General features: G+C 41.6%; 1 protein-coding gene across 1 annotated transcript in view; it reads left to right on the forward strand.

Moving 5' to 3' along the window:
• Positions 1-22,542: 22,542 nt before the first annotated feature.
• Positions 22,543-25,855, forward strand: part of LOC141905403 (teneurin-m-like) — a 51,966-nt gene continuing 48,653 nt past the window's right edge. The window contains exon 1 of the mRNA XM_074794253.1: positions 22,543-22,780. Within this exon, the coding sequence (XP_074650354.1) occupies positions 22,543-22,780 (238 nt within the window). The remainder of the gene's footprint in view (positions 22,781-25,855) is intronic.

Below are 25,855 nucleotides of genomic sequence, written 5' to 3' on the forward strand. Positions count from 1 at the left end.
TGCCTACAGCCGTGTCTAAAAAATTATCCCTTTTTTAATCTTTAAAATAATAACACCAACGAATTGGACGTCATAACGGACGTGTTGAAAAATGAATTCAGAAAAGAGTTCGTTTTACCGTTATTTCAACTCAAATATTTTACTTACACAAATGATTCATGTATCGCAAAAAATACGAAATCATTTTTCGCTCTGCGTACTATACTTTATATTGACTAATGTTTTGACATGTGCCTGGCATCTCTCGCTAATAATGAATTATACCTCAGTAATTTTGATTCACCTCGCTAATGTGTGTGTTGGCCATACACATTTAGAAAATTGCTGCCATTTTTTCCGCGTTGAACGTGGCGTATTATGGAAAATAATCATGATGATGGAATGACTGTGGTGTGTATGAACAGGTTGACGCCGTGTCGTATTCTATGCTGTGGTATGCACCTCCCCTGAAATGGTAGATTGAAGCAATGGGGAAGGATTCCACTTGTGGCATGCGAGGATCCACCAGGTGCGCTGATAAGCTTGTAGTCTTTCGCGTTCGATTCGTTCTTATCTTAATCAGAATCGAGTGAACTTATAAGAAGAGAAGTCAATTTAATATCTTTTTTGAAAATATTTGGATTCGGGAGTCTAGAAATCCGTTTCCAAATGATAGAAAGTTATTCTCCTTTGAAGAACGTAAACAAACCAATAGCAACACCGTTGGAAGGTGGTAGCTATAGTGCTGCCATCGCTTGCAAAGAAAAAATGATGTCAACAATCAGAGACGCAAAACCATATTCATTAGAGCCGTTTGATTTCCGTGTTTCATGTCGTGGCGTTAGATTTTTTACGCCCGTGTGAATATCAGTTTTCACATGCGTGTAATTCGCGCGGCCACGAAAACCATTAAAATCACGTGTTCACCGCTTCATCGTCTGCGACGCGACGCGGTCACAAACCGTGAAATTCCGCGTTCGTCGTTTAATCGTCGATACAAAACATTTGAAATCATACCCGTCATTTTTCTCATTAGGGATTCGCCGATCGCCGATCGGTTTTTTATTCCTACCGATCTCCCAATCGATCATTCGAACTCGCTGCAGTGCCGCCATTTGCGTCCGACTAACGGGCGTGAATTGCGTATTAGTCGATGCCGCCATTAAGGTGTCACACAAGGTTCGGTTGTTAGTCCGTTAGTTGTAAAAAAACCAACAAACACTTTGCAAAAAATATACGTGCGTAGAATTCGTCATACGCAAAACGATGCATCAGTATTTACTATAAAATGCTGCTACGTAATTTCATTTAAACATGTAAAGGTTAAACATGTAAAGTACCGCATGCCGACTTGTTATATACTTATATATAAGCCTTTTTTACTGCTAAAAGAAAAAAGCTCATTTATGTATGCTTATGTTATGAATGTATTGGTGTAAGCACAGTTTGGTATACACTTTTGAAGCATCTACACCAGCCTGGTGTTCCCGTTTACCTGTTACTGCTGATATGACCGGCAATCTTAATTTTTACGGAATTAATGAGGTTTTTTTATGCGTATTTTCAGAAAGCGACCTGATCTCTCCTTCGTTCATTTATTGCACGCGGATGTCGAGTAGTTGGTCTACTACGTACTGATTGATACGTGCTGAATGACTACCTGCGAATAATACACACCTATCAATGACGCAATGAAGTTCTTTATAAGGTAAGATACTTATCACCTCCCCTGCCGCAGTGTGTGTTGCTAGTATCGCTTGGTAATTGCAATAACGTCAGATCCGCCGGTGCTACCGCATACATTATAAGCAGCGATCATGGGAGACGATTTGGCCCGGGTAAAACTGGCCCGAATCAGACCATGGAATCAAATTTGGTACGTGAGAACACATTCACGGGTATGCTCACTCAATCGATACTAAACAACGCTGTTAACGAGTTGTAAACGAGTTGAGTAACTTCCCGAAAAAAATCTGTTACAACTTTTTTAGTAAGACCCATTTGGCTGTGAACGCTTGGCTCGGGTAAAAGACGCTCCTGTTATCGCGGCTATAGGCAAATCGTGTTCTAGCGTACCAGGCGTATATACACATAGTTTAAACTTGTTTTTTTCGTGTCTATAAAATCAGATATCAAATAAACTAAGCCGAAAGGTTAACGAAGTAATAATAGCTGTAATTATTGATTAACGCCCGCGGTCTTATACGAACAAAAAAAGGAGTTAATGCATTCGTTCGTTCGCCGCCTATCGATCGCAAAAAAGAGAAAGAGATCCACGGATCGCAGAAATTCAGGCACCTTCTCTTGCCACACGAAAACTGCCTTTGTTGAGATGCCAATCATTTGATATCAGATATCTTAACTTTCAGTTCATCGCATTACCTAAAGGGCATCACGCAAGTTATATGTATATTTATTTATATATTTGTATGTTTGTTATTGGAGACATTGCAACCCCTTGAAGGACACCTCATTGAATTATCTTGCCCTTTCGGTATGATCGATAATACTATAGTAAGAGGCTATAAGTCTATATAATTCTTGTATCTTGTACATATATTACTACTTAATGTACGATATAATTAAGTAAGACAGTTACGGCGAGTGTTCGGCCCTTGTTCAGAGAGACAGTCCTTGTGTCTGTCAAATAGATCAATTATTGATGGCGGAAATTAGTTTCAATGTATAATGCGCTCCTCCCTGTCTATCGCATTATATCGTACAATGGATAACAGACTAGCTAAAACCAGAGGAGAAGCTCGTATATGGAGATGAGACAAACAAGTCCGTTACTGTTACTGGTGTTTTGTGTAGAGAGGTTTGTCGCGAGGGGGTATATCAGTAATGGATGGTTTGCTCTACACGCCTCGAAAGCCGTCACGAACTTCACCCAACCGTTCACGATTCATGGGTGATTTTCATACCTGGCTTCGTACGCTATAAGCAGATTAATCTTTTTAAATTTCTGTTTTACACTTAAATAAAATCACGTTAACCAACTACTGAATAATTACTGATGATACGGTTTATTTCAAGTGGAAACAAAAATTGTTTTCACAGTGTAACTGCGCTGTTCAGTAGATCCGTTGACGTCGCTATGGACGTATAAACTAGATTATACTACACTTTTAGTACCGTATATACGTCCAGGTCGTCACCAATCGCGCTTATTGACTCAGATACGAACAGGACAATGATGTTATGAACTAGAATCAATGCATATCGAATCCCGTTATGCCATCTTTCTATATTCTTCAATGAAACATATTTCAAGCATTCTGTCTACTTCAATCCATTTGATAGACATTATTCTTGAATTTTAAATTTGTTTTTCGAATGTGCCGATTACGTTTAAACATTCTAATACACTTTTATTTGAAAGATGCGTGTATTTGAGATGGATATATGTTTACATAAAGTGGAGCGTGTATTATGAATGAGATCGGTGAGCGCGAACTCGGGGTTGAATATTGTGAATATTCCCGTTGTAGCGCAATTATACTGTCAAGATTTGAGATGTTGTGCTCACAGCTCGAGGGGAATTCGAGTGAATAATCAGGGAGAAAGTTACCCCGGCAAGTGAACTTCAGCAACGTACCACCAGTGTAATTTCCGTTACCGAAGAGTAGTCTAATTTACTCATTTCGTAAGAATCATTATTCCGTAGAACAAATCAATTAAATTCATTATCGCTGACGTGACCGAGAGAGAGAGAGAAGACTGCAGCATCGCCCGTCACCCGGGTGACTAAGACGGAGACGTGTCGCATGTCGCCCTCATAACGAACCGCGCGACGACTTTCGTTTATGATTGACGGCGACAATGTCACCTCCGCTATCCGAGGATATTAGTCTAAATTGAATTTGACAAATTGTTCGATGGCCACCGCAAGATGTTGGCTTATACTACGCGTATACGGTTATGTCACGAGAATGAAAATCGCTATAGCTTCGCGTGGTGCGTGTGTGTGACTCGGGCCTAGACTTCTATTAGACTGGGATTAATTCTGGTAGATTTCAATTACAAATGATTCATACACAGTGGAATTGTTTTACTATACGCGACGAATGAAAGAAAAATGTCCTGAGTCATCGTCGTCGTTGCTCCTCGGTGACAACAGTTGGCTGAACCCAGAGATGTGTGACGCTATGTTTTTTCCCCGGTCCCCAGATCCTTCTTGATTGATAACTTCGTTTATAGTTGAAATAATCGTCCTAGCGCGCGTGATAATTAGCGGCGAATCCGTCATCGAAATCAGTTTAAAATGACAGTCATGCGTAGAATTTTTCCATCGTGTCTTAGCGTTCTCGTACATCATTCCTTCTCAGGGGATTAGCGTTGAAATAATAGCTAGGAGGGCCTCTGGAAGCAGGAGCCAAAGAGATCAAGTTGTAAGATGGCGCGGGCCCTTCCCATCAAGTAATTTTAACTTTAACCCGGGACGCTAAGTTTCTCGCGCCCATAGAAGTGCACCTAAAGGAACTAGAAAAAACCTTGTTCGAAAGCTCATCCGACACCGACGTGTGTTCCGGAGTTGCGGTGACTTTGTTGCGGTTTTCGAAGTTTGTTTCTAGTTTCCCCCTTTGTTTTGGTTAACCACGGAATTCCAACGCTATCGCTTACATTTAGAATTGAATTAATCAAGGAGTCACTTACAACCTTGGATAAATTTAGCGCAACACCGTTCACCGGCAGTCGTCGTCGCGTAGATGTCGTTATTTTCGAAGCGTGAATTATAATCGAATTACGTGGCGTATAATATGTCCCTATTCGGCGAACGTAGCCTCAATTCATTAGCCATTCATCGGGTATTTTCCTAGGCACTCGTCGCGCCGAACAGCGCTTGATTAGAAAAACAAATAACAATGCCAGCGCTCCGGTTAATGAAATAAAAGACAAAAGAAAGCTCGTAGTAACCGTGATAAGGTACGTCGGCGCAGTATAGCGCAGTCGTCAATAGTCGACGTCGTGCTCGGGAGAGTACTTGACGAACATTCAATGCAACTAGTATAACATCTTACGTGTAATGATTTACATCGGCAGCTATGGTAACTCGGTATTCATTCAGGCGATTGTTGGTCGGCTGATGGTCGGCTGTCTCCATCCGTAGACGTGGCTGACGACTGGCGACGTCGAATAACGGTAAACACGACGAGCGACGCGGAGACAATCCGATAAACAACCGCAATCGCCGATTCCGTACTAGTCAGTCAATTCAGGACTCGCCCACTTCCTCAAATCCCCGCAAACATTTAATCAAATATATATATTCAGTCACGGAAGACTGTAAAACACCCCATTTCCATCCACACCACGCATTTATTAAGAAAAAAAGCCCACTCTTTCCGTCATTTGTGGCCAACGAGCCCTCACCAAAAACGGCATCATTACACAGAATATCCAACATAGCCAGATCTTTTACCCAACGCACTATCGTGTCTTTATCACTCACAATATCCTCTACCAGTTCTCTACCATATCCTCAACCGCGCACTTTTTTACTTCAGGTTTGTTTATGGTTATATGCTTGGAATACGACGTTACCGAACATCGTAATTGCATATTTTCATTTTTTTGAGTTGTAACCTTCTCCGGTTAGATGTGCAATTCGACGAAGGCCCTAAACCTCCGTGGTATCGTGTTTAACTCTTTGAACGCTCCGGGCTGCGGGACATAAATTCAATTTCGTCGCGCCATAAATTATCGAGTTATTCGCGTAGAAAAAGTTGCAAGTATTTCCTCTACCCGATATTCTGTAATTACGCATAGTGAAGTGGTCTGGAGTAAATACCATCGACGACGAGAGAAGATTTAATAAAACCTTAGAGCAACCAACCAGAATGATAAAAACTGATCTTCAGGCATCTTCATTTACGTACTTTCCGAACGTCATTTAATAACGCAGTCGCATTCATTTCCCAATGTTTAATTGTTAGTTGTCTAGACTTCGCATACACACATTATAGAATAACTAGTTTCCACTAGTTTCAACTAGTTACTTTAACAGCAGTATATGGTCGTATTCTTGTATCAGGAGTGGTTTTCGAATAAAGTCATCCAGCATGGTGATCTTCAGAAGGGTCATATACTATATATGCGCCCTTTGGCAGGAAATTCTGAGCAGCATATTGCAGGCGCCTTTGCACCGACATCCATTTTTTCGTGTAACCTGTGAGTTCTTAAGTAATTTCCATGTTTGGCATTGAAAGCAAGATCGTAGTTCATATAGTAGAAATATACGAAAATTCTACCTCATCAATCGTGGATAAGAGTCAACTTTCGGTCATTGCATCGAAGTTCGAGATATCGATGTAATATTCTCCTGGTAGTCAATGATTTTGCTGTTCATCGCAGCGGATTCTTCCGTTCCTTTCTCTGCGTATAAACCAGCCAGCTCGGCTTCCAGAGATCGCAATCACAGAAGTGTTCATCGTAAACGGCAAACAAATGAACGTTATACGCGATTTGAATTACCATCACGTCGCAATTGATACGCCGCGCTTTTATCGTCAATTCTCTTTGAAAAACACCATCAAAAACTGCCTGATCGGTTTAACACTCATAGTCGCGATGTTAACGAATCTAGAATAGCCTGATGCAGCAAGTGTTCTGTATCAATAAAGAGCTACCGAATGCCTATCGAATAGTAAACAGCCAGCTTTATCCCGTAACGCAGCCATTTGAATACTTTTACTTTCTCTAGATAATGCTTTTGGAGGCGTTTCATTGAATTTTTCAACATTGCATGTCATCAAACACTCTTGTTTTGTCTCAACAAGTTCTACAAGTTCCAAGGTTATTTTATGTTGCGTGGTGGTGTGAGTTGTGTTTAAGCTGTGTTGTGGATGCTCTTTGTCGAGTCTTGCGAAACTAGGTCTTCGAATCGCGACGCAGCCCCAGCCTCTTTCCGAGTTTCGGTTTCCTCTGTACGGAATAACCCAAAGCTTCCCTTGTTTTGTCCACGATGTTGTTCATCGCTGAAACTCAATGACTGAATGGAGCACGTATCTATTTCCATCTTGTTTTGCTACGTTAACATTTGTGTCATCTTGTTTGCATTGATTTTAGAAAATGCGCCACAACACATCTTAAACAAACAGCCAAAAACAACAGCTACGATGAATGCTGAATGGAAAACGCACTCGTTAAACCATCCTAGTCCATGGTTAACCCATCCGACGCTTAACAGCTATTTATCCCTCACCAGGGGGCAGCATTATCTAGCTCATCATTACCGCAGTCACGATGGCGTCGACGCCACTTCATAAATCGGTACGTACTGTCTGATGTGCTTGCTGGTCACGAGCGACCGCCATCGGAGCATTGATTTTTACTTCAATAGTTGACATTGCAGGAATCATCACGAATGTCGGTGTCTAATGAGCACACGGGTTCATCCTGGTACCATTCACAATGGACAACGACAAAACACGAGGTACCCTTAATCATAGTTGAGTTCTATGCCTTAATCCACTGCCAACGGAACCGGTATATTAGTAAACTCGCTGCTGGCGCGTAAGTTTCTCTGTCCAGCTTTCAGAGGTAGCGCGTAGCCGGGTCAGTATATTCTCCCGGTGTCGCTAATAATTCTGCCACAGCCTTGTGACGTGAGTAACTGCACTCACTAATAGAAAGCGACAGTGTCGTGCCGAGAAAATAGAATTAATAAGTAGTAGCTACCAGGTCCTATTCTACCTGTAGATTATCTTGCTATATCTCGCCGTAATGAAATTATCGTTCTGCGTCATCTGCGATGATTCTTACCTAAATTGATTTGTTTGTGTTGCGAAATACGAGGAGACTGTTGATGAAAAATATACAATGGTCGGATACTGGATTTACATCATATCGTGTTACTATATGACGACAGTCTTAATATCACATAACCATATATACAATCTTGTCGAGAGGGGGAAGAGTCCGCGTTATTGCACAGTTGGAAGCATTTTTTTAAACTTTCTTTATTTGTTTAAAATACTTACAAATATATATATATGAAATGCACAGTGAATTGATGAGATATTGGATGTTGAAATATGTAAATTTTGAATAAAGTTTTCACATCTTGAGGTCTCACCAAGGCCATGTGTAATCCAATGGTTTGCGTATTCATGTAGGTAAAGTAGGTTAACCGATTCTGGAGTTTGACACAATCTTCCGCATCTTCCGATTCCAATATCGCGGAAAGGACCCACGCGCTGAGAGGGGATCAGAATCGACGGTTCCCGCAAGATGGTGCTTCTAGTAGTTTTGCAATGCTACTGATACGAAAAAGTATATGTGATGTGCTGCTGACTGCTGTTGTGGGTTAACCCGTCGCTTCTAATCCAATCTGAGAAAGGCTTATGAAGCTCGTATTTCATTGATCCGATCATTGATATCAGAACGACGTAGTGATGAAGGAAGCCGTATATGCGCCACGTAAATGTCGACTGCTTTCGAGTCGGTGGCGCGCACACCACGGCGGAGGAAGAGTGTGCGGCTGCTGCTAGAACGTGAAGCCGGAATAAAGACAGCATACGACGCGTATACGGATGTGTCTGTCTAATCTGAGGTATATAGCTGATAGCAGATGCAGCATAGACGTAGAAAATACACGTATAATCATCACGGTTGACCGCGACAGAGCGACACAAGAAATAAACAAGATATGAATAGTAATTACTATCATTCGACTATACAACATCATAATAATCACCTTTCCTCGTGCTTTTGTCAATCTCTTCAACTTCGAATCTGAAAACGAATTTGAAAATAACGTCATTTCAACGTTCATAATGACAGACCAGATGCTTCGATATGAAATGATCGTTTTTAGTAATTGGTCGCCCATATGGTTGCATTTAATTTCTGCTAATCTCGTGTTGTGATGTAATTGCAATTCGTGTATCTTCGTATGAAAAAAACATTGATTTTCAGTATATTTGTTTACAGCCGAGCTCAATTATTAGCAGCGGTATTCATAGATATGGGCGGGTCGTCGGTATTTCTGAAATGACAAGGATGTCGCGCTACCCCCCACTAACTAGATGCGCACAGCTGATAGTCCCGCTTTCCTACGAGAACCTATCACGCGATCATAACTGGCAAATTTTTTATGGCTTTTATGCGAAGAAAAATCAATTAGATTTATTGGTTTTGCGGTAGCAGGCAACTCATTATTGGTAGCATCGATCGGATTGATTCGTTGAAAGGAGCCCAGCATGCCAATCAGCGGGCAAAAACATACTATCGGTACAAGGCTACGCTATAGCATCATCGGTCATGCAATATTTAAAAGTCAGGTTCGTGGTCAATGGATGCCTTTCACTCTTCTAATGAAAAGAGGCTTTTTGCATTCACTGTGTAACTTCAGTTCGTCGAGATTGGAAATGTTCACTCCTTGCTCCTCCCCGCTATGAGGCCAATAGGTACACATCAAGTGTCGCATAGATGCCACTTCCAGAATGGCATACGGACGAGTAATATCTACTTTACACTGGTTGAGGGCTTGTCGACAACGTCGTCCATGACCTTACCATAGACCTTGCACATAATAGTAAAATAGGGCTCTTATACTCGTGGTAGAGATATTAGATGTGCTTCGCAGATGCAGCATGTCTGCCACTGTTTTAGATATTCCAATCAGAGTTTTCTCTCCACAGGGAACTCGGTATCACAACAGCTATCAAAAACATGTTCCCCGCGCTGCACCCAGCTAAAGAATATAAACTCAACCTTACCGCACATATGCGAGTTTTCTTCGGTTGAATCAGATACTCGTACACCTCGGCATCACATTTGGAAGGGTTTACTTGTTGGCTCCTACTTTTGCGGAGGCATCACATTCGATGAGGTATCGAGGTTATGGTTCCCTGTTAATGGCTAAAATCCATGAAGACGTAGCGAAACCAAAAGGTGCGCAGTTGTACGGTTTTAGCTCGCAGCATCAATCCAAACATGACGATAAAGCCTTAGGTCGACGTGAAAATCAAGATAGGAAGTTAAACATCAAACGTCCCACGATTTGACTTAACGATTTTAGATATCTTTTGATAACTGAGACAAGGGTTTAGAATGTGGAAGCCCCGTTGATTGCCTGTTGCTGCAGCCACGTTTGCCCTGTTGCCTGTCGTCGGTAGTCGTCTGCCTGATATAATATGCCGGTAATGGTTTCACTGTCATTGCTTGCAGTCATCTGCGGGGAGCGCGCCACTTGAATTTGTCCCATTAAATTCGCTACGGCAAACGATGATGAATCGACGTCGTAAATTTCCGTATTCATCAAAATTGACAACCGTCGCAAATTCCGCTTCGACAAAGATGAATTTTCATTTCATTTTCAAGATGTGGCGTTGTTTCCGCCGCCAGCGTCGATAATGCAATTCGAACGTCGTTTGTTTTCGGTGACATTCCATTATTCGTCTATTCCAGAAAATAATTCCCAAAATATAAATATTGAGCCGGCAACGAAATGAACATTTTTATTAGTTTTCGAGTAGCGATTTGTGGGATAGACTGACGTCGCTAATGCCCCGAAGGGCCAAAGATGGATGTCCCATCGTCATAATAACGGATAAGGTTTCCTAGCTCTCCGAGGCCTTCCTAGTCTAAGTAACATATTAGTATTTGTGAAACTAAGGCACTTAACCCAGTAACTTATGCGAACAAAGCTCGAAGTGGGTTTAAGCGTCTTAAGATGATAATACACATGCTTTGATATGCCAGTATAAGCCCTGTCACCTTTCATACCGGTTTCGTTTTTACACCGTAAGTAATGCGAAGAGAAGAAGGTCAGACGCTGTCTCGTCTGAAAGAGGCTTTTAAAACAAGTCTCCGTGAACGGCTGCGGCTGCTGTGTGATGTAAGACACCACTAGGGCTGTATCACACACCGTTCACTTACCCATTACACCAATTGAATTAGGTAAAGTTTCTTCACTCTTCTATCGGCTACTGCATGAAATACCCTTCATCTTCAATAAGGCCACCATTACGTATCTATATATTTGGGTATCACCAACCAGGCGGAGACGATTCGGCCCAGTCAAGCTGGCCCGAGTCCAGCGTGTTTCCGTGTAAATCAATCGTTACCAAAGATGTAATCAAAACGATGCTGTGACAAGTGAAGTGAGTCATTTCAAAACCAATTTGCATTCACACGGAGTAATTTGACCTGTGTTGAAATCTGGCTCGGGTTCTGGTCCAACTTTTTTGGTCGGGCCAAATCTGGCCCGTGTCAATCAGGCGCGTACCAGTGTGGACGGTTGGTCGGGTCAAATTCTGGTCAAAAACGCTCGTGTGATCGCGGCTATTGACCAGCTCGAATATATACGAAATCCGCAGCTCAGACAGTTGCAGATTTTCGGCCGTAATTATCATAGTGATTGGTTTTTCTTTGGACGTATTCATTAGATATCGATCCGGACGCCATCCGTGATTGATCGATTACCGATCGACCCTATTGAAAACGGGTCGATCAATACCGATTGATAGATTCTCGACCGACTGTCGGCGTAACTGTTTCCGCGACGGAAATCTAGAAAATGGCCTATTTTCACTGGTGCTGTGGAGGTTTAACCTTTTGCGCGGCAGTGATGGAATAATTTAATGATGTTTTGCCAGATTTGCAAATTGTTGTACGCCATCAGTAACCATCAAATTGGCTTAACGGTAATCGCATTTGTAATCACAAATTATTGTATTTTTGATGAAATAACCGCGCAGAAGAGATGTTCAGATTTGACATTTATCGGAATCAAAGCCAATTTCTGGGCTTCACATAATATATAAGGCCTTAACGTTCTATACGAAAAAGTTATCTTTTGTAGATATATTCGTCATTGTATCGAGCTCGTTCGATGTAAATTGAAGCTAGACAAATAACCTGGATCGTGTGTGTTATAGAAAATATACATCCATGTTCAGTTTTTTAACGCCAGATGTTATAGCGTGCTCTTATGTTATTCTTTCGTGGCATTCTTTCACTTCCCATGGTTTTTTCTTATTCGCTGTGTTACATTCGTTACCGTTTCCGAACCCGTTCCTTGCGCTCAATCTGTTAAATGATGGATGTAACGATGTTTCCTAAACCTGGCATTCCAGCCGTCAAACACGATATACACCTATATACGCAACCTTTACTCACACAAACACACCCCATATGATATAATCGTCGGCAAATTTGTCACGTTTGACTCATTTTGTTCGCTCTGAACCGATGGAATTTTCTCCGTATAAGATACGCCGGGTTGCGCATTATCTTTATGGTGGCTTATCACTATCGATCTCGGCTTTGGTTGATTTCAGATCTTATGAAGTACGGTGGATTAGACACCTTCCCGATACCGAAAGAGACATTAGAGAACTCGCTAAGCTCATCCACTTCGATATTGTACTCTTTTTTGTCATCTATATTGCAGTAGTGGATTGCCCATTGTGTTCTCACCTTTCCTGCAAAAATAAGTACTTAATACCGGCAGTAATCAGAGTTGCTTGTCGCAATCCGACTTGATACATATCTCCCTCCTCCGAACATTAATCTGGCCAAGATCTGTCAACAATGAAAAATTCGACCAGTATTCTAAGACGAAATTTCATCGGTAAAACGACTGGCTATCTAATCGGTTTCTGGAATAAGGTTCGTGCAAAAACCAAATGGCTAGATAGAATATTAGATGGTTAACGTGCAAAAAAACCGTCACCGTCGGGAAGAAAGTGGCTACTTAGTGAACCCGGTGGCTCCGCAAGAGAACGTCTTGTTTTACAAGGTAGTTAAGCGTGTCAGTGGAAACCGGATATATTGAGTATAGAGATCGTTGGTTGCTCGCTTCCGCGACGTAAGACAGTGGAATTAGCGTCTTGTAGCTGCAGCACCTGTTATGATGGAATTGCCGGCAGGTATTACAGTTGATATCAGTTTCGCATGATGTGACAAATATTGGTGAACGTTCAGCGCGCACATGCCAAGCAATTAATGGCTGCTATTTAGTGTTGCGTGTCCTTAGGGTTGCAGTGATTAGCGAAGGAGAGCTAGATTCGTTGTCAATCAACACTGATATGCAATTAACGATTGTAGTTTAATACCCCGTCTCCGTCTGGTGAAGAGAGACCTCGGAAGATGTTTACAAGGACTGCACTGCTGCTGTTGTTTACAAACGTGTCGTGCAGTAGATCGTCTACAGCCGTGTTCTGTTTTAGCCCTCACCTGCAACGGACCCATTTAGAATGGACTGAATCAATGCTGTTCGCGCACGTTTTTGAATCCACGCTTTTGGTCCAGATAGACGCAACGATGATTAAGAGAAAACCATCTATTCACGCACATAGGTCAAGATCCGTTCTCAAATCGAGAAGAGACCTGGATTTGGCTTCTCGGTGGCCTCAATGTGTTCGTTTTAAAAACGGAACGTACTCATAAGAACCGGCCTTTCGTAAGTGTGAACGCCGGTGTATTTTTATTTGAACGGTCTAAATTCAGACCAGGTAGATCATAAACACGGTTTAATTGAAATCAGTTTGCTGCAAGTTTGCTTCTTCGTCGGGTATAGTGTCTGCTTCGCTCGTGCGTTCGCGTCGATATCTCAAAATACATCATCCGTCTAGATTATTGAAGATTCGGATAAACGAAGAGAAAAGTTACGTCGCCGATATTTGCGACGCGTTTTCAAATTTCAGCCGACGCTTTTACGAGTGGAGAATTTCATTTCCTCGCTTCGTCGACGTTAACGATTTCGAGTGCGAAGCGAAACGGTCAATAGACTCGCGTCGCGCTGCCTGCTCGTTTCGTCTGCCGATGATGACGTGGGGACCAAAAATGCGCGCTCTTTATTTCGTTTTCCTATTGATTACGTTATGATTAAAGCGAACGGAAAGTTACGCAAACGTCTTTGATCGATGATTCGATGTTACGACTTGTTAATCAAATAGTAGTCTCCGAACGCGTTTCTCTCGCATTACTTCATTAAACGCGAGCTCCCCTTTATCGACGCGGAGCCCATTGATGACAAGGTGATCTTTTAACACCAGATATTATACGAAAACAAGCGAGTCTTATCGCGTTTTTAATAGGACTCTGATGTTGATAATGACGTCGACAACGTTCTGTTTTCCCGGCAGAGTCCGCGTGTCGCTTCTGGGCGTGGTCGGGTACTGTGTATTTATTTACTAACGATCTGTGAAGCAGAAATATTCATCACTTCTGACTAGAGTCAGCTTTTCTTATTTAGAAACCATAGGCTTTTTATGTAACAAAGCGTTGTTGACGTGTAAGGATATGACTGAGCCGTGTGATGTATTTCAGTTATCCCGGAGACGGGAGCATTGTTTACCTCTATCTCACCCTCTCACCTTTTGACTTCATTGATTTGAGAGCTAAATTCAGTATTTGATATATTGACGCTTTTAGAAATAGTCGGTATAGCTGACTTGTTCACTGACACGCGAATCAATGCACGAATGAAAACAAATAATCATTTATATAAACTTTACCTTGAATCAAATGATTTGTAGGCAATCTGATGATATTAGGGGTTTGCAGGCATTTTGAATAGAATGGCCCCATTCTTAATACTGAAGATTGATGTAGTCCTGGCTCAAAAGTTGTGCCAAAATGTCGGAGCTTTTTCTCCACGATGAAGCTAGAAGTGCGCTATCGAATACGTGTCTTCTTATAGAAAGGCATGGGAACTGCTGAGTATTGAGGTAAAGGTTCAAATCGGGCGACAACCGGCTGAAAACCTCGTCATAACGACCTCGGTACGATTCACATCCGTTTTTACAAACCGGGGACTTATTGCAACATCGGAGAATTTTGGTAACATCTTAGGATATAACGAACTATCGGTTATAACGAGCATCCTGTCTGGTCCTCTGCAGTTCGTCGTCACGAAGTTCCACTGTAATGCGATACGGATACGTTGTGAAAGATGTGTCATTAGCCGGAGAAATCTTGGCCATTCCCTCCCGGGATTTTCATCAAATGGCGTCATTTTCCCGTGTAAATGTTTCGTCGCTGCAGTGTTAACCGAAATAAACGTATTCGGGTTTGATATAATGATTACAGCTTTCATCCGTGTCCCACGCCAACCAGTAAAATCCTTCGGGTCGAGAGCCGTCTTAAGATCTCTAAAACACGTGATATAATCCGACTCATCAACGAGCTTTGTAATTATTCTGCTTTCCGCAGTTTGCAGGTTCCCGTCGAGATTATTTTTCCGAGCGCGACAAATAATTGGACGTGTTGTATAGATGAAGCAATTCTTTGGGCACGCTTTGCGACTGGGGCCTACCACCCGATACCTGAGCGCACGACGATGATTCAACCGCGTTCACGTGGCTGTTTCAATTCACTAACTAGCGAGAGTATAGTCAACTTGTCATTGAAACGATAATATGTTGACGAGTTGTCCAAGTGATGGCTTGGCTCAGGCCTAGTAAATTGAATTGGGAATACAAATTGACACTCACAAATAAAGATGAATATTTCGATATTTTTGGTAAATAGAAATTCCATTGCATGAGCCCAATATTGTACGGTCACAAAATGTCCCAAAATGGTTCTCCTGAATCTAAGCCAACTACTTTTTTTCCTTTCCGACTTCAACGGCATCAACGTTAATTATATTTAGAAAGCCGTTCGGCAATCAATTTTTCCTTTTTGCCTTCGTCGATAATATCGACGAAGAACACGCGAATGTGCGAAATTAACGGATGCACTTTTTATTAACACTCGCCATTGACAACTTCGACTCTTTATTATATATACTTGTTGTGCGGGGCGAGTTTTTTCATCCTGGCTTCAATGCGGCATTGAATTCGTTGATTAGACGCCGTAATTAGCTTTTGCTGGCGAGTTTATCTCACTGTGCACCAACAGGCCTTCGTCGAGTGTGACTGCTTTAACACGCTTCATTAGCTGGCAGTCTGCGCGCTAATTAGGCCTGCCGGATCGGGCATAATTAGTCATAAAGTTATGACTGACAACGCCGACGTGTAGTTTTAGTGACAAGGTGCATCTTGCTGATAAGTGTTGCTGGTTTAATGTACATTTATGCGCGGACATGCATATCTGAGCTCATCGGCTTGTGTGTTGGAATGCAGCGTCACGTGATGGCAAAACCGTTAAATACACTGCAGGGACACGGCAATGGCGGCGCGTGTAGCGATGACTCATTGTCTCCTTCTGAACCCTTTCTTGAAGATATTCGCGCTCGAATTTTTTCGTGACAAGATTCGGTTTGGTACGCTACGGAACTTCCTCGTCATTAGTAATAGCGCTTCTACATGCGTAAAAAATGATTCTGTTCAGCGGCTCCGTTTTCTCCCCCACCCAATTAGTTACAGATGAAAAGCTCCGGCAGGTTGTTTCATTTTCAGACGCGTTGTCTCCGGCACTATAAACTATTCTCTCTTGCCGATCCCTTCCTTCTAACTGTTGCTGTTGTAAGGTACATTCTCGGAAAGACAGATGAAAAACAAGATGCGGAAAAAGTATTCAATACACGATTTGAAAGGTCTAGGTTAGGCGCGCAGTTGCATGGAACAAGCTTGTAGAATTGTCGGAAGATTGCATCGGAAAAGTATCAAGCACCGACGATGTCTCAACGAGCAGGACTCGCAGTGAACGTATAGAGATATGGCTCGGCATTTTCAGGGATGTTTCGGTTCTATACTTTCGTATTACGTATAGAATTGAGTGGTCATTGATCTGATGGTCGCTGTACTTTCGTCATGTATAGAATGTGATGGTTGGTTAGTTCAGCTGTCTATGCTGGTATTCCATGATGGATGACACCGCGGTGCGTAGAGCGATGCCACAAGTCCCTTCCTTGGTCGCATCCTGTCGTACTCCGTAATCATAGTGTGTGGTCCGAGCCGCAATGTCTGTCGTTTGTCTTGATTTGTCAATGTGTAAAACGCTCGGTCTACCGGCGAATACAAATCACCAGAGTTCATCCCTAAATACGTGCATTAATTTCCCGCAGTAATATATCACAGCCGACTAAAATATCTGCTTTACGTCTTAGTCCAATGACGAAACTGCCCCCTAAGTCGCTAACCGATGGCTCGGAGCCGATCCGTCTTGTCGACTTTATAGATACGCGTTAAGTACTTTCGAGGTCCTGATTCCCATAGGCTTCAAAAAAATATTCAGTGTCCTGAGAAATGTGATATTTTGAAATTTAGAAGATCACCAACTAGTAGAGCCGACCCATTCATCTATTTCATGCTCCTTGCATTCAGTGCTCTTCAGAGACAAAACGTATATGCTAAAATGGTTCGAACGTGACGAATAGAAATTATCGCCAGTTGAAATGAAAACGTGCTATACTTGGTAACTTCCTGGTCTGATAAAAAAGAATGAAACACCGCCTGCTGCTTTGCTATGTTGTGTTTCGTAATTTAGACGAGATAAGCTCCATGAAATAACGCGAGTGTTTACGGAAACTGGTTCTGCGCGATATGTTAACTTAAACACATAAATCAACATTGAAAAAGCCGCTATAACTGCTTACGCGAGCAAATTAAGTAGAATATGGGTCATATGAAATGCAAAAGTGATGAATAATTGACTCATATTGAAAAATAAATACAAGGGATGGATGTATGTTTCTTATGTTACCTATTAAAGTTTAGTGGGGAAAAAATCAGGTCGGAAGAAATTATCTTTTACTTGCTAACGTGCTAACGTCGATTGGGAAAGGAAATGAAGGGTGGAGGACTTACGGCAGTTCTGATGACTTTTGAAATTGTTGACGCCGTCTGAATAGAAGTGCTTAAAACGTATCGGTTTAAATTCCCTTTTTAATTAGACGGATATGAGACCCACTGCTGTCGACGATACCGTCGAGCTTTTTATTTCCATCTTCGTTAAAGCGTTAGTTTTATCGACGGAATCGTCTGTAATAGAATTGAAAGCGGAGCGAAATCTAAATATTGAATTCTTTATCAATTCGCCTATTCATTTACAGCGTCTTCGCGGAGATTTTTCCATCTTCTGACGAACCCCCGGAGACGTCTAGAAGTTTTGTAAATCTTCTGCTGGCTTCCATTTCGTATAAAGCAACTCGTCCGCGACAGCATCAGTTGTCTGCCGTCGTTCCTTCAGTAAATCTCCACGGCTATTAGCGAGAAAATTAGATTTCAACTTATGAAACTTTAAAAATTGCCGCCTGTCAAACTGGCACGGGTATTTACATTGATGGATTATGGAGAATACGGCGATTGCGTGGTGCGGGATAAGGAAGATAAGTCCCAGCATCCCTAACCAGACTCTTATGACTGTAAATCGCGCTCATCAGTTTTAAAGTATGAGTCACTGGCGGTAAAATATTCCCTCTCTCACTAGCGATGGTCTATCTGACACGATTCACTCTGCTCGACGAGTTTTTGGAATATTTTATTGAAATTGATTGGTTCAGGTTTCTTGTTTCGACGAGAATTGAAATTATTGTTTACGCAATATATCGTCGACAGTCGATTAAATCTCATCCGCTAATGTACGGATAAAGACGAAGCCTGAATTAATGTGTGATCTATCGCGCACGCCAGACTTCTGGTATTTTCTACGGATGGACATGATCAGCATAACAGATCGGTCCGGTAGTGTAATTAGTTATCAAATATAGGTCTTTGGACTAAATACTATCCGTATCGCAATAGTTTCAAAGGTCGAATAAGAGTCTCGATGAAGACAGAATGACATGGGCAGACCGAGTCGTGAGCTGCGTAGTAAAAGGCCGTGACCCGCGAGTCGTGAGCTCGAGACCAAGAGACATCAGAAAAATATATCATTGACGTCATATCAATATAGAAAGCATATACAGTTATAGTGTTCTCCTCGTAGTAACGGCAATGCTGGTTCCCAAGAAAAAGACCACAGCTTTTTAAGTCGTTGAATATCGCGAGAACTATCTCGTGCGTGTATATGTCGAGGTCATTGGCTCAAACCCAACGTCTTCTTATCGTAGTATCGCGTATGAAATACAATATATAATTGAGATATATGGAAAGGTCTCGCACGGCATAAATCGCGTCCGTGATTCATCTTTATGTTGCCGGTGCAAACTTGTTCAGTTGGACTCGGTGTATGATAAAACGCGACCGACCAGCGCGTACAGTTGACTCTGTCTTAACCAGGTGACACTAAACCGCGTCGAGTAAAAGCCGCTTCCGATGACTCAATAGGCCGATATATTAAAAACCTTCGGAATGTCCATATATCGCCGGACCTGTATCTAGCGTAACTCGCTGGCTCTTTAATGATGTCTAGTAGGTAAAGTATAGCTTCCGGGCGTCTCTCCACTAGCTCGCATCGAGAGAGCGGAATGTGCCGTGTATCACACTCAAATGGCGGACAGCGGCGTGATGTCCGGGTTATTTTGCTAATACAATAGACACCACTGGTCGTACCACTTATCCATGTTGAAAAAATGATATTCCATGGTGAGCTATCGAGTCTCGGTAGAATCTCGGCCTTTCACGTGATTGCTTTGCATTGGGTTACTGAAATATGAAAAGCCCGGCTTGCGAAATCCTTAACTGGATAAAAAAAGAAAATGAAGTCTATTCATCGGTGTTGATCGACAGTATAGAAAACATTTTGAAAGTTTTTTTAATTTCGAAGAGATTGGGGAAGAAAACAGATTCGACGAATTCCCCCCCCCCCCCCAATCTCCAATGACGTTCGGTTCGGCGACCGCGAATTTTAAACGATTCTTGCGCCGCGGCAACAAATAAAAACCAATTCGGAAACGGATCGAGATTACTTGCGCTGGGTTGCGACAAATCAGATTTGGTTTTCGATTATATCGCGTCGGTCAATCCTCGTCGCTAGATATGAAATTGAAAACAACGCCGATCTCGCGTCGTCGATACATCATCAGCGGACGCCTTACGCCGGATCAAATGCACATTTCTGTAAAATTGCCAATTTCGAAAACTTGTTGCTTGAATTTATATTAATGCAAAATTGACGCGGATGTTTCGGCGCTCGGGTAATCTGGCAAATGGATTGTCGTGTCGTTCGGGTGTTTGTTTCTTTCTCAGCCGATCGCGGGCAATTATTTATAAATGAATACTGCGCTCTTTCGGCGTGAACAATCTCATTAAGTATTTATGGTTGGGAAATTCGAGCAAAGCGGTCAGGATTTGCGCGAACTGATCCTAGTGACTTTCACCGCCACCGATGCCGCGCTACTGCGTTTTTTGCTGTGAGTCATCTAACTCAGACGCCGACACGTTTTGTGGAATTAGGGATTTATTTTGCAGTGAGTTTTGTTATCAGCACGTGTTGATTCTCGGTCTAATCCGGCCGTCTCTAGCGCGCTGTGAATTTTTAAATTCTCCGACGCGACAGCTCAAATCTCGACTAAATCTGAGCAAGGTTTCATGCATATCTGAACAGCTTCTACGTCGATCCGCGCGGATCAGTGACGAAAACGTCGAATCGAATCAAAATCTCTGACGCTCTTGAATAAGCTGTTGGCTATTTCCCCATTCCAGACCTTTTACACCGCGAATATATCGTAAAATTGAATCACTGGAAATCACAATAACCGTGATATAGTAATAAAACGTGAATATTCCTCAATGTTGTAAAATGACTAAAATGTTTGTGGGAACATAAAAATATATCGGATCATTCATAGCATAAAATTTTTGTAAATCTCTTTGATCTTTGATATTTCATGGTTGTAAAGACGCATTTTTTGCTGTCGCATGAACTGTTCACTTTTGATACTATGTTCGGTTTCAAATATTTCCCTGTGTTGTGGTTTGATGAAAACCACACACAACAAGTCGATCACGGCACACTCATTCACCACCACGTATAGTCCCATAACCACGCGCGAACACGTATTTACATTAGATATCGAATATTCGCTGGTCGAAAACTTTTCCGCGGACTCCGTTTGAATTTATAATGTAAAAATATCGGAAACTGGCACGAACTATGGTTGCATATTTCATGATGCAATCGGGTCAGACGTATGCGTATGGGAAATACGTAACAATTTATTGGTGTTGGTCCGTATACTCGAAGAGCTTTGAATATTGCTGTTTTGACCCGCGGGTATGGTGCGAACTGAACGGCCGATCCCCAGTGTCCCCGCGTTTTCAGAATGCGTTGTAGCGCGGTAGTTTTGAAAATGGTTCTAAATGGAAACTTACGTCAGCTGCAGCAACGAATATAAATGTAGTCGAACGAGTTTGATTAAAGAATTAAGAGCATAAAATTGATTTCAAAAACAAATCAATTTGAACATTGCTGTTGTCAACTAAGTAGTTTTTTAGTAACGCTAGTCAGCATCAAGCATGAACGAAGACGTAACCCACATCCGGGTTACGTTGCAGTACTATTTAGTTGCGTATATGCTGCCATTGTCAGGTGAAAAGCAAAATTCTGAACGTCTCTTGGCCGTCTCTTGTTTGAATTTTATTGACGTGTGATTATGTTCAGTTGCATTATGTGTATTTTGCGTTACTATGCCACAGTTACGTTGTTTATCTCTACTATCCGGCGCTGTCCTGTGTATCTATTTAACCATCAATCTTATGAACGAAAAAAAAAGAAACACGCGGATTTATTTTTTGTACACTCGTCGAAACCTCCCACGCTGAATTTATACATACATCTGACAGCTGACTGGCTTCTGGCTGAGCCCCGCGTTCACGTGTAAAATCGTTATCGTAGTAACGAGAGCTTTACATGTCGTTTTAGCGTTAATCCTTTTTTTTCTAGCTGGACCTATCGAATAATCAATCAAGATGGCAAAAATCTAGGGAATTTTCGCTGAAAAACGAGCTTTTCTAAGTGGGTTACATTGTCATAGGAAAGGTTCATAGATTTTATGTTCATTTGTTCGCACTAGTAATGTTCCAGGTCCTGTTCGAACAGTTCTGCGTTGAATTGGAATCTAAGAGTTAAAAGGCAAACTAATGAATTGTTGAACAACTCTCATTTCAAAATGGGATGGCGACTAGGATAGACTTTTTAATACCAATTTGTTTCATCGAAACACCCACGTATACCCAGCTGCGGGTGCATTATATAGATTAGTATATTTCCAATCCGCATTGCAGCATCAATACGGAACGTAATTCATTTTCTATCACACTCATTCACAGTAGTAGAAAAAACCACGCTAGAAACAATAATCGTATATCTAACGTATGAAGCTATTTATGAATTATTAGTTCATCAAATCTCTATAGAGTGATAACTACACTACTGAGGTATGGGTTAATTGGCCTCGCAGTTTTTTCTTCGCTCTCCCAATCATCAGCAGCACAGCCAGAAATGATGTTACCATCTGCAAAACATACGGGCTTTATGCTAACATAACCTACTAATAACTGAAGCAGGCCTTTACAGGAGTAGGTAATATGGCTGAATGAAGGAAAATGTTATTTAGGATTTATTGTGTCTATTTCGGGGCGCCTGGCAAAGGATATGTGGAAAAAATGGATTTGTTAGCGCCATCTCGTTTCAAAATCATTGGTATGTTATCAGTAGAATGATAATATGTGATTTTCTTTGTATTTGCAGATTTGACGCTTTGAACGACTGACCGCAATGAGCATGAATGCGAACAGAGGTCAGCCTCAGGTGAGGAACGGGACCAACCAGTCGAGACATCGTCTGCAACATCAACAACCGCAGCATCTTCAGAAAGACAAGCGTCACTACAGTTCGTCGGACGGCGAGGATGACCCGTTGACCCATCGTTACGACGACAGGGTGAAAGGCTACATCGATCGAAACAATGAAACGCCTCAGTTTACCACCAGAGAAGGCATCAACACGGCCAGAAGTTTAGGTAAACTTTCCAAGGGAAATGTGGGTCCCGTTTGATAGACTCGTTATACTTGAGTATGATGGCTACTGTGTTGCCGAAACATAAAGGCATCAAAAAGATTTCAAAAGAACTTCATCAATTCAACCTTAGAGTAACTGTCTCATCGAGATAATAATTTCGACGTTCAACTGCGTCTCAAACCTCTTGGGACCTATCGTGTTTATGCTAGTGTCAGCTAGTGTCTATATATAAAACTGATCAATTCAAGTTACTGAAATCTTCAAAGAGGTATAGCATAGTAGCGACAAGCATCGGCTTCTTGTATTGTCGGGTTCTTTTTTCAAATACTATCCATTAACGAGACCTGTCTATCTATTTATGGTTTTGTAATGCGATGAAAAAGCCACGGACGTCGACAATGATCCAATGTTTTGCTTTACCTCGAGGCGATAAACAAAAACGTGTATACTAGGAAATCCTGATGCGAATTGTGTCGATCACTGAAACCATCATCTTACACAGATCGAAGTGTCGAGAAAAACATCTATTATGTCTGAAATAATTGATCGCTGAAACGTGAGATAGCGCTATTATGAATTTGTTTTTTTTTTTTGGCTCTCCTATATTGGCTTTTGACGAAGTGTCATCTGGATTCGCTTTGATGGCGGTAGTTAAGGGTGTTGGCTCTGACGGTTGTATCGGCGCGTATAGTTTACTTTCGGTGGTTTCTTTTAAATCTGACGCGTGCTGAAATGATTTCGAGATATTTTAAACCGTTCATGTTTGATATTTGAGCCGTCTGTTTTCGATCGTTTAATCGATCGTCGATATCGCATTTACGCGTTGCTAATTTTCGAAACCGACAGAATTTCGGTTCGGAGTTTACCTCGTTTAGTGCGCGCTCTTCAATCGGCATCGATCGGTTTGATAATTTGAATGAACCGAAAATACCAATAATAGCATCGAAATGCGCGGAACTTTCGAGAACAGTTCGTTTTTTTCTATCATTGATAATTCAAATCGCGTTACTAATAGAATCAAACGCCATTTAAACGACGGAAATAGATGTTTCAATCGAAACACTCGACGTCGATTTGCCTAAAGTATGTTTTCGTGTATCGCGTTTGAGATTTACAATGATATCATCCTTTTTCGATCGGGGAAGAGTTTTCTCAGAATTTTACCATCACGTCTAATTTACCCCCGCTATATTAATGACTCTAAAAGCATTACGATCACTTTTACGTCTTCAATCGGTAATCGATACCCATTCAGGAGCTGCGACCTTGACCCTGGTATCGTCTGCGAGAACACTGTTGCAGTCGTTTACATTTGTTTCAAATATATAGAAGATTTGAAACGAAATGAAGGATATGAATGTATTGATTTGGCGAAGCGTTATTTCGGTAACAATCGTCCGTAGTGATTGTACGGGTTTTCTTGCGGTAATTTGTGGCAGCAAACTGTGTTGATAGAGGGAGATATTATGTTTGAATACATTCGAGACGGGCAATGCGCGAGCACTAATGTTACGACCAGTTACTTTTTTCTCCAGTCGCCCGAGCGTAAAAGATGTTTGCAAAAAAACTGATAACAGGTACCTGAAGCAGATTATTAGCAGGCAGACGAAACGAATGTGTATCCATGCGCGCACACTCCGGCCAGCTCACGCGGGTTGCTAGTCAATATTGACACAATTTTGCGCCGTCGAATAAGTCCGGTAACTTTCCAGTTCGACTGGCGAATACGAAACAAGTCGAACAACTTCAAAGGAGCCTCGAGCGGTTTATGAGACATAATTAAAGATCTATAATATTCGCCGACGACGAAATCAATGTATTCGTTTGTATTTATTAAATGTATATATATATGGCTAGTGAAACGGCTGCCGTCTGCGTCTGATATATTCGAGTATTTGATTTAGCGAGGCTTCCACGTAATAAAATGTACCTTAAACGTATTGACGACTTAATCGGATAAGTCACTAGTAAAGTAAGTAGAAGTAAAAGACAGCAACAGCGCGCGGCATTTTGAACTATTCTTGGAAATATTTTCGTCGATGGCAATTACCGTAAAAAAACTATTGATCATAAAGAGATGCTGTTTCGACACAAAATCCATCTGTGTACTTGCTAACTACAGTCGATGGCGGAAGACAACACGCGAATCATTTTTTTCATTAAAAAAAAAAACATTTCATGTCGTTTTTGTGAAGATCTGCCAAGTATTAGTTCCACGTTTACCATCGAGATGGCAGCACATTCCGGCTCTTGAAAGCATTCCCGGAATCTCCGAATAAAAATCGAAAGAATGGAAGAAAAACAGAAATACAACAAAAAGAAAATATTCTCGACCTGCTTTTTAATTAACGCTTCTTTTCTTGTAAGTAAATCAGTTAGCCATCATAATAATCATAATAAAGCAATCTCGTTGGTTGAGATGGTCCTTTCGTAGCTACATGAGTGGACGAGTACATTTCAAAAACGTATCGTTTTCACGAATCGCTGCTCTGAAATATAATCTAAGAAATTATCCAAACACTGCAAAATGGGTATTTTATATTTTATTTTAGGATCTGATCGCTATTTTCAGTGAGTCATTGACTTTATTCGATTAGTTATTAGCTACTCAAATGGATTAGTTTGGAGCAGTTTTAGGCATTGAGCTCATGGCGTATCATTGTTTCGAAAGACTTTGAACTCAAAAGAGGAAATGTTTCGCCTCGAATTTCCCTTTTTCGTAATTTCGATTTCTTTCAAGTATCGCGATTCATTCCGACATCGTTATAACTCGCGCGTGTTCGTTACTTCAACGTAACAAGATTGCGTTGACACAAGCGGCCGATTGTGTGAATTAATTAACAAATGAAAAGAGATGTGGCCATGATGGGACAGAGTGTCGAAAAAACTTCATCAATTAACAGCGCTACACCGTAAAGAGTAAGCCAGTCGTCGGTAGCCCGCAGGTATAGAGGGGATATTAGCCAGCTATTAGTGTAGTCTGTTAGTAGTTAATTGATCAAATAAGGTTCGTGTCAGCTTCTCCGTGCAAACTCGTCGTCAGGTTCTCATATAGTACTTTCTCGTTTATTAAAAA

The sequence above is a fragment of the Tubulanus polymorphus genome, chromosome 5, assembly GCF_964204645.1.
Source record: "Tubulanus polymorphus chromosome 5, tnTubPoly1.2, whole genome shotgun sequence".
NCBI lineage: Eukaryota > Metazoa > Nemertea > Palaeonemertea > Tubulaniformes > Tubulanidae > Tubulanus > Tubulanus polymorphus.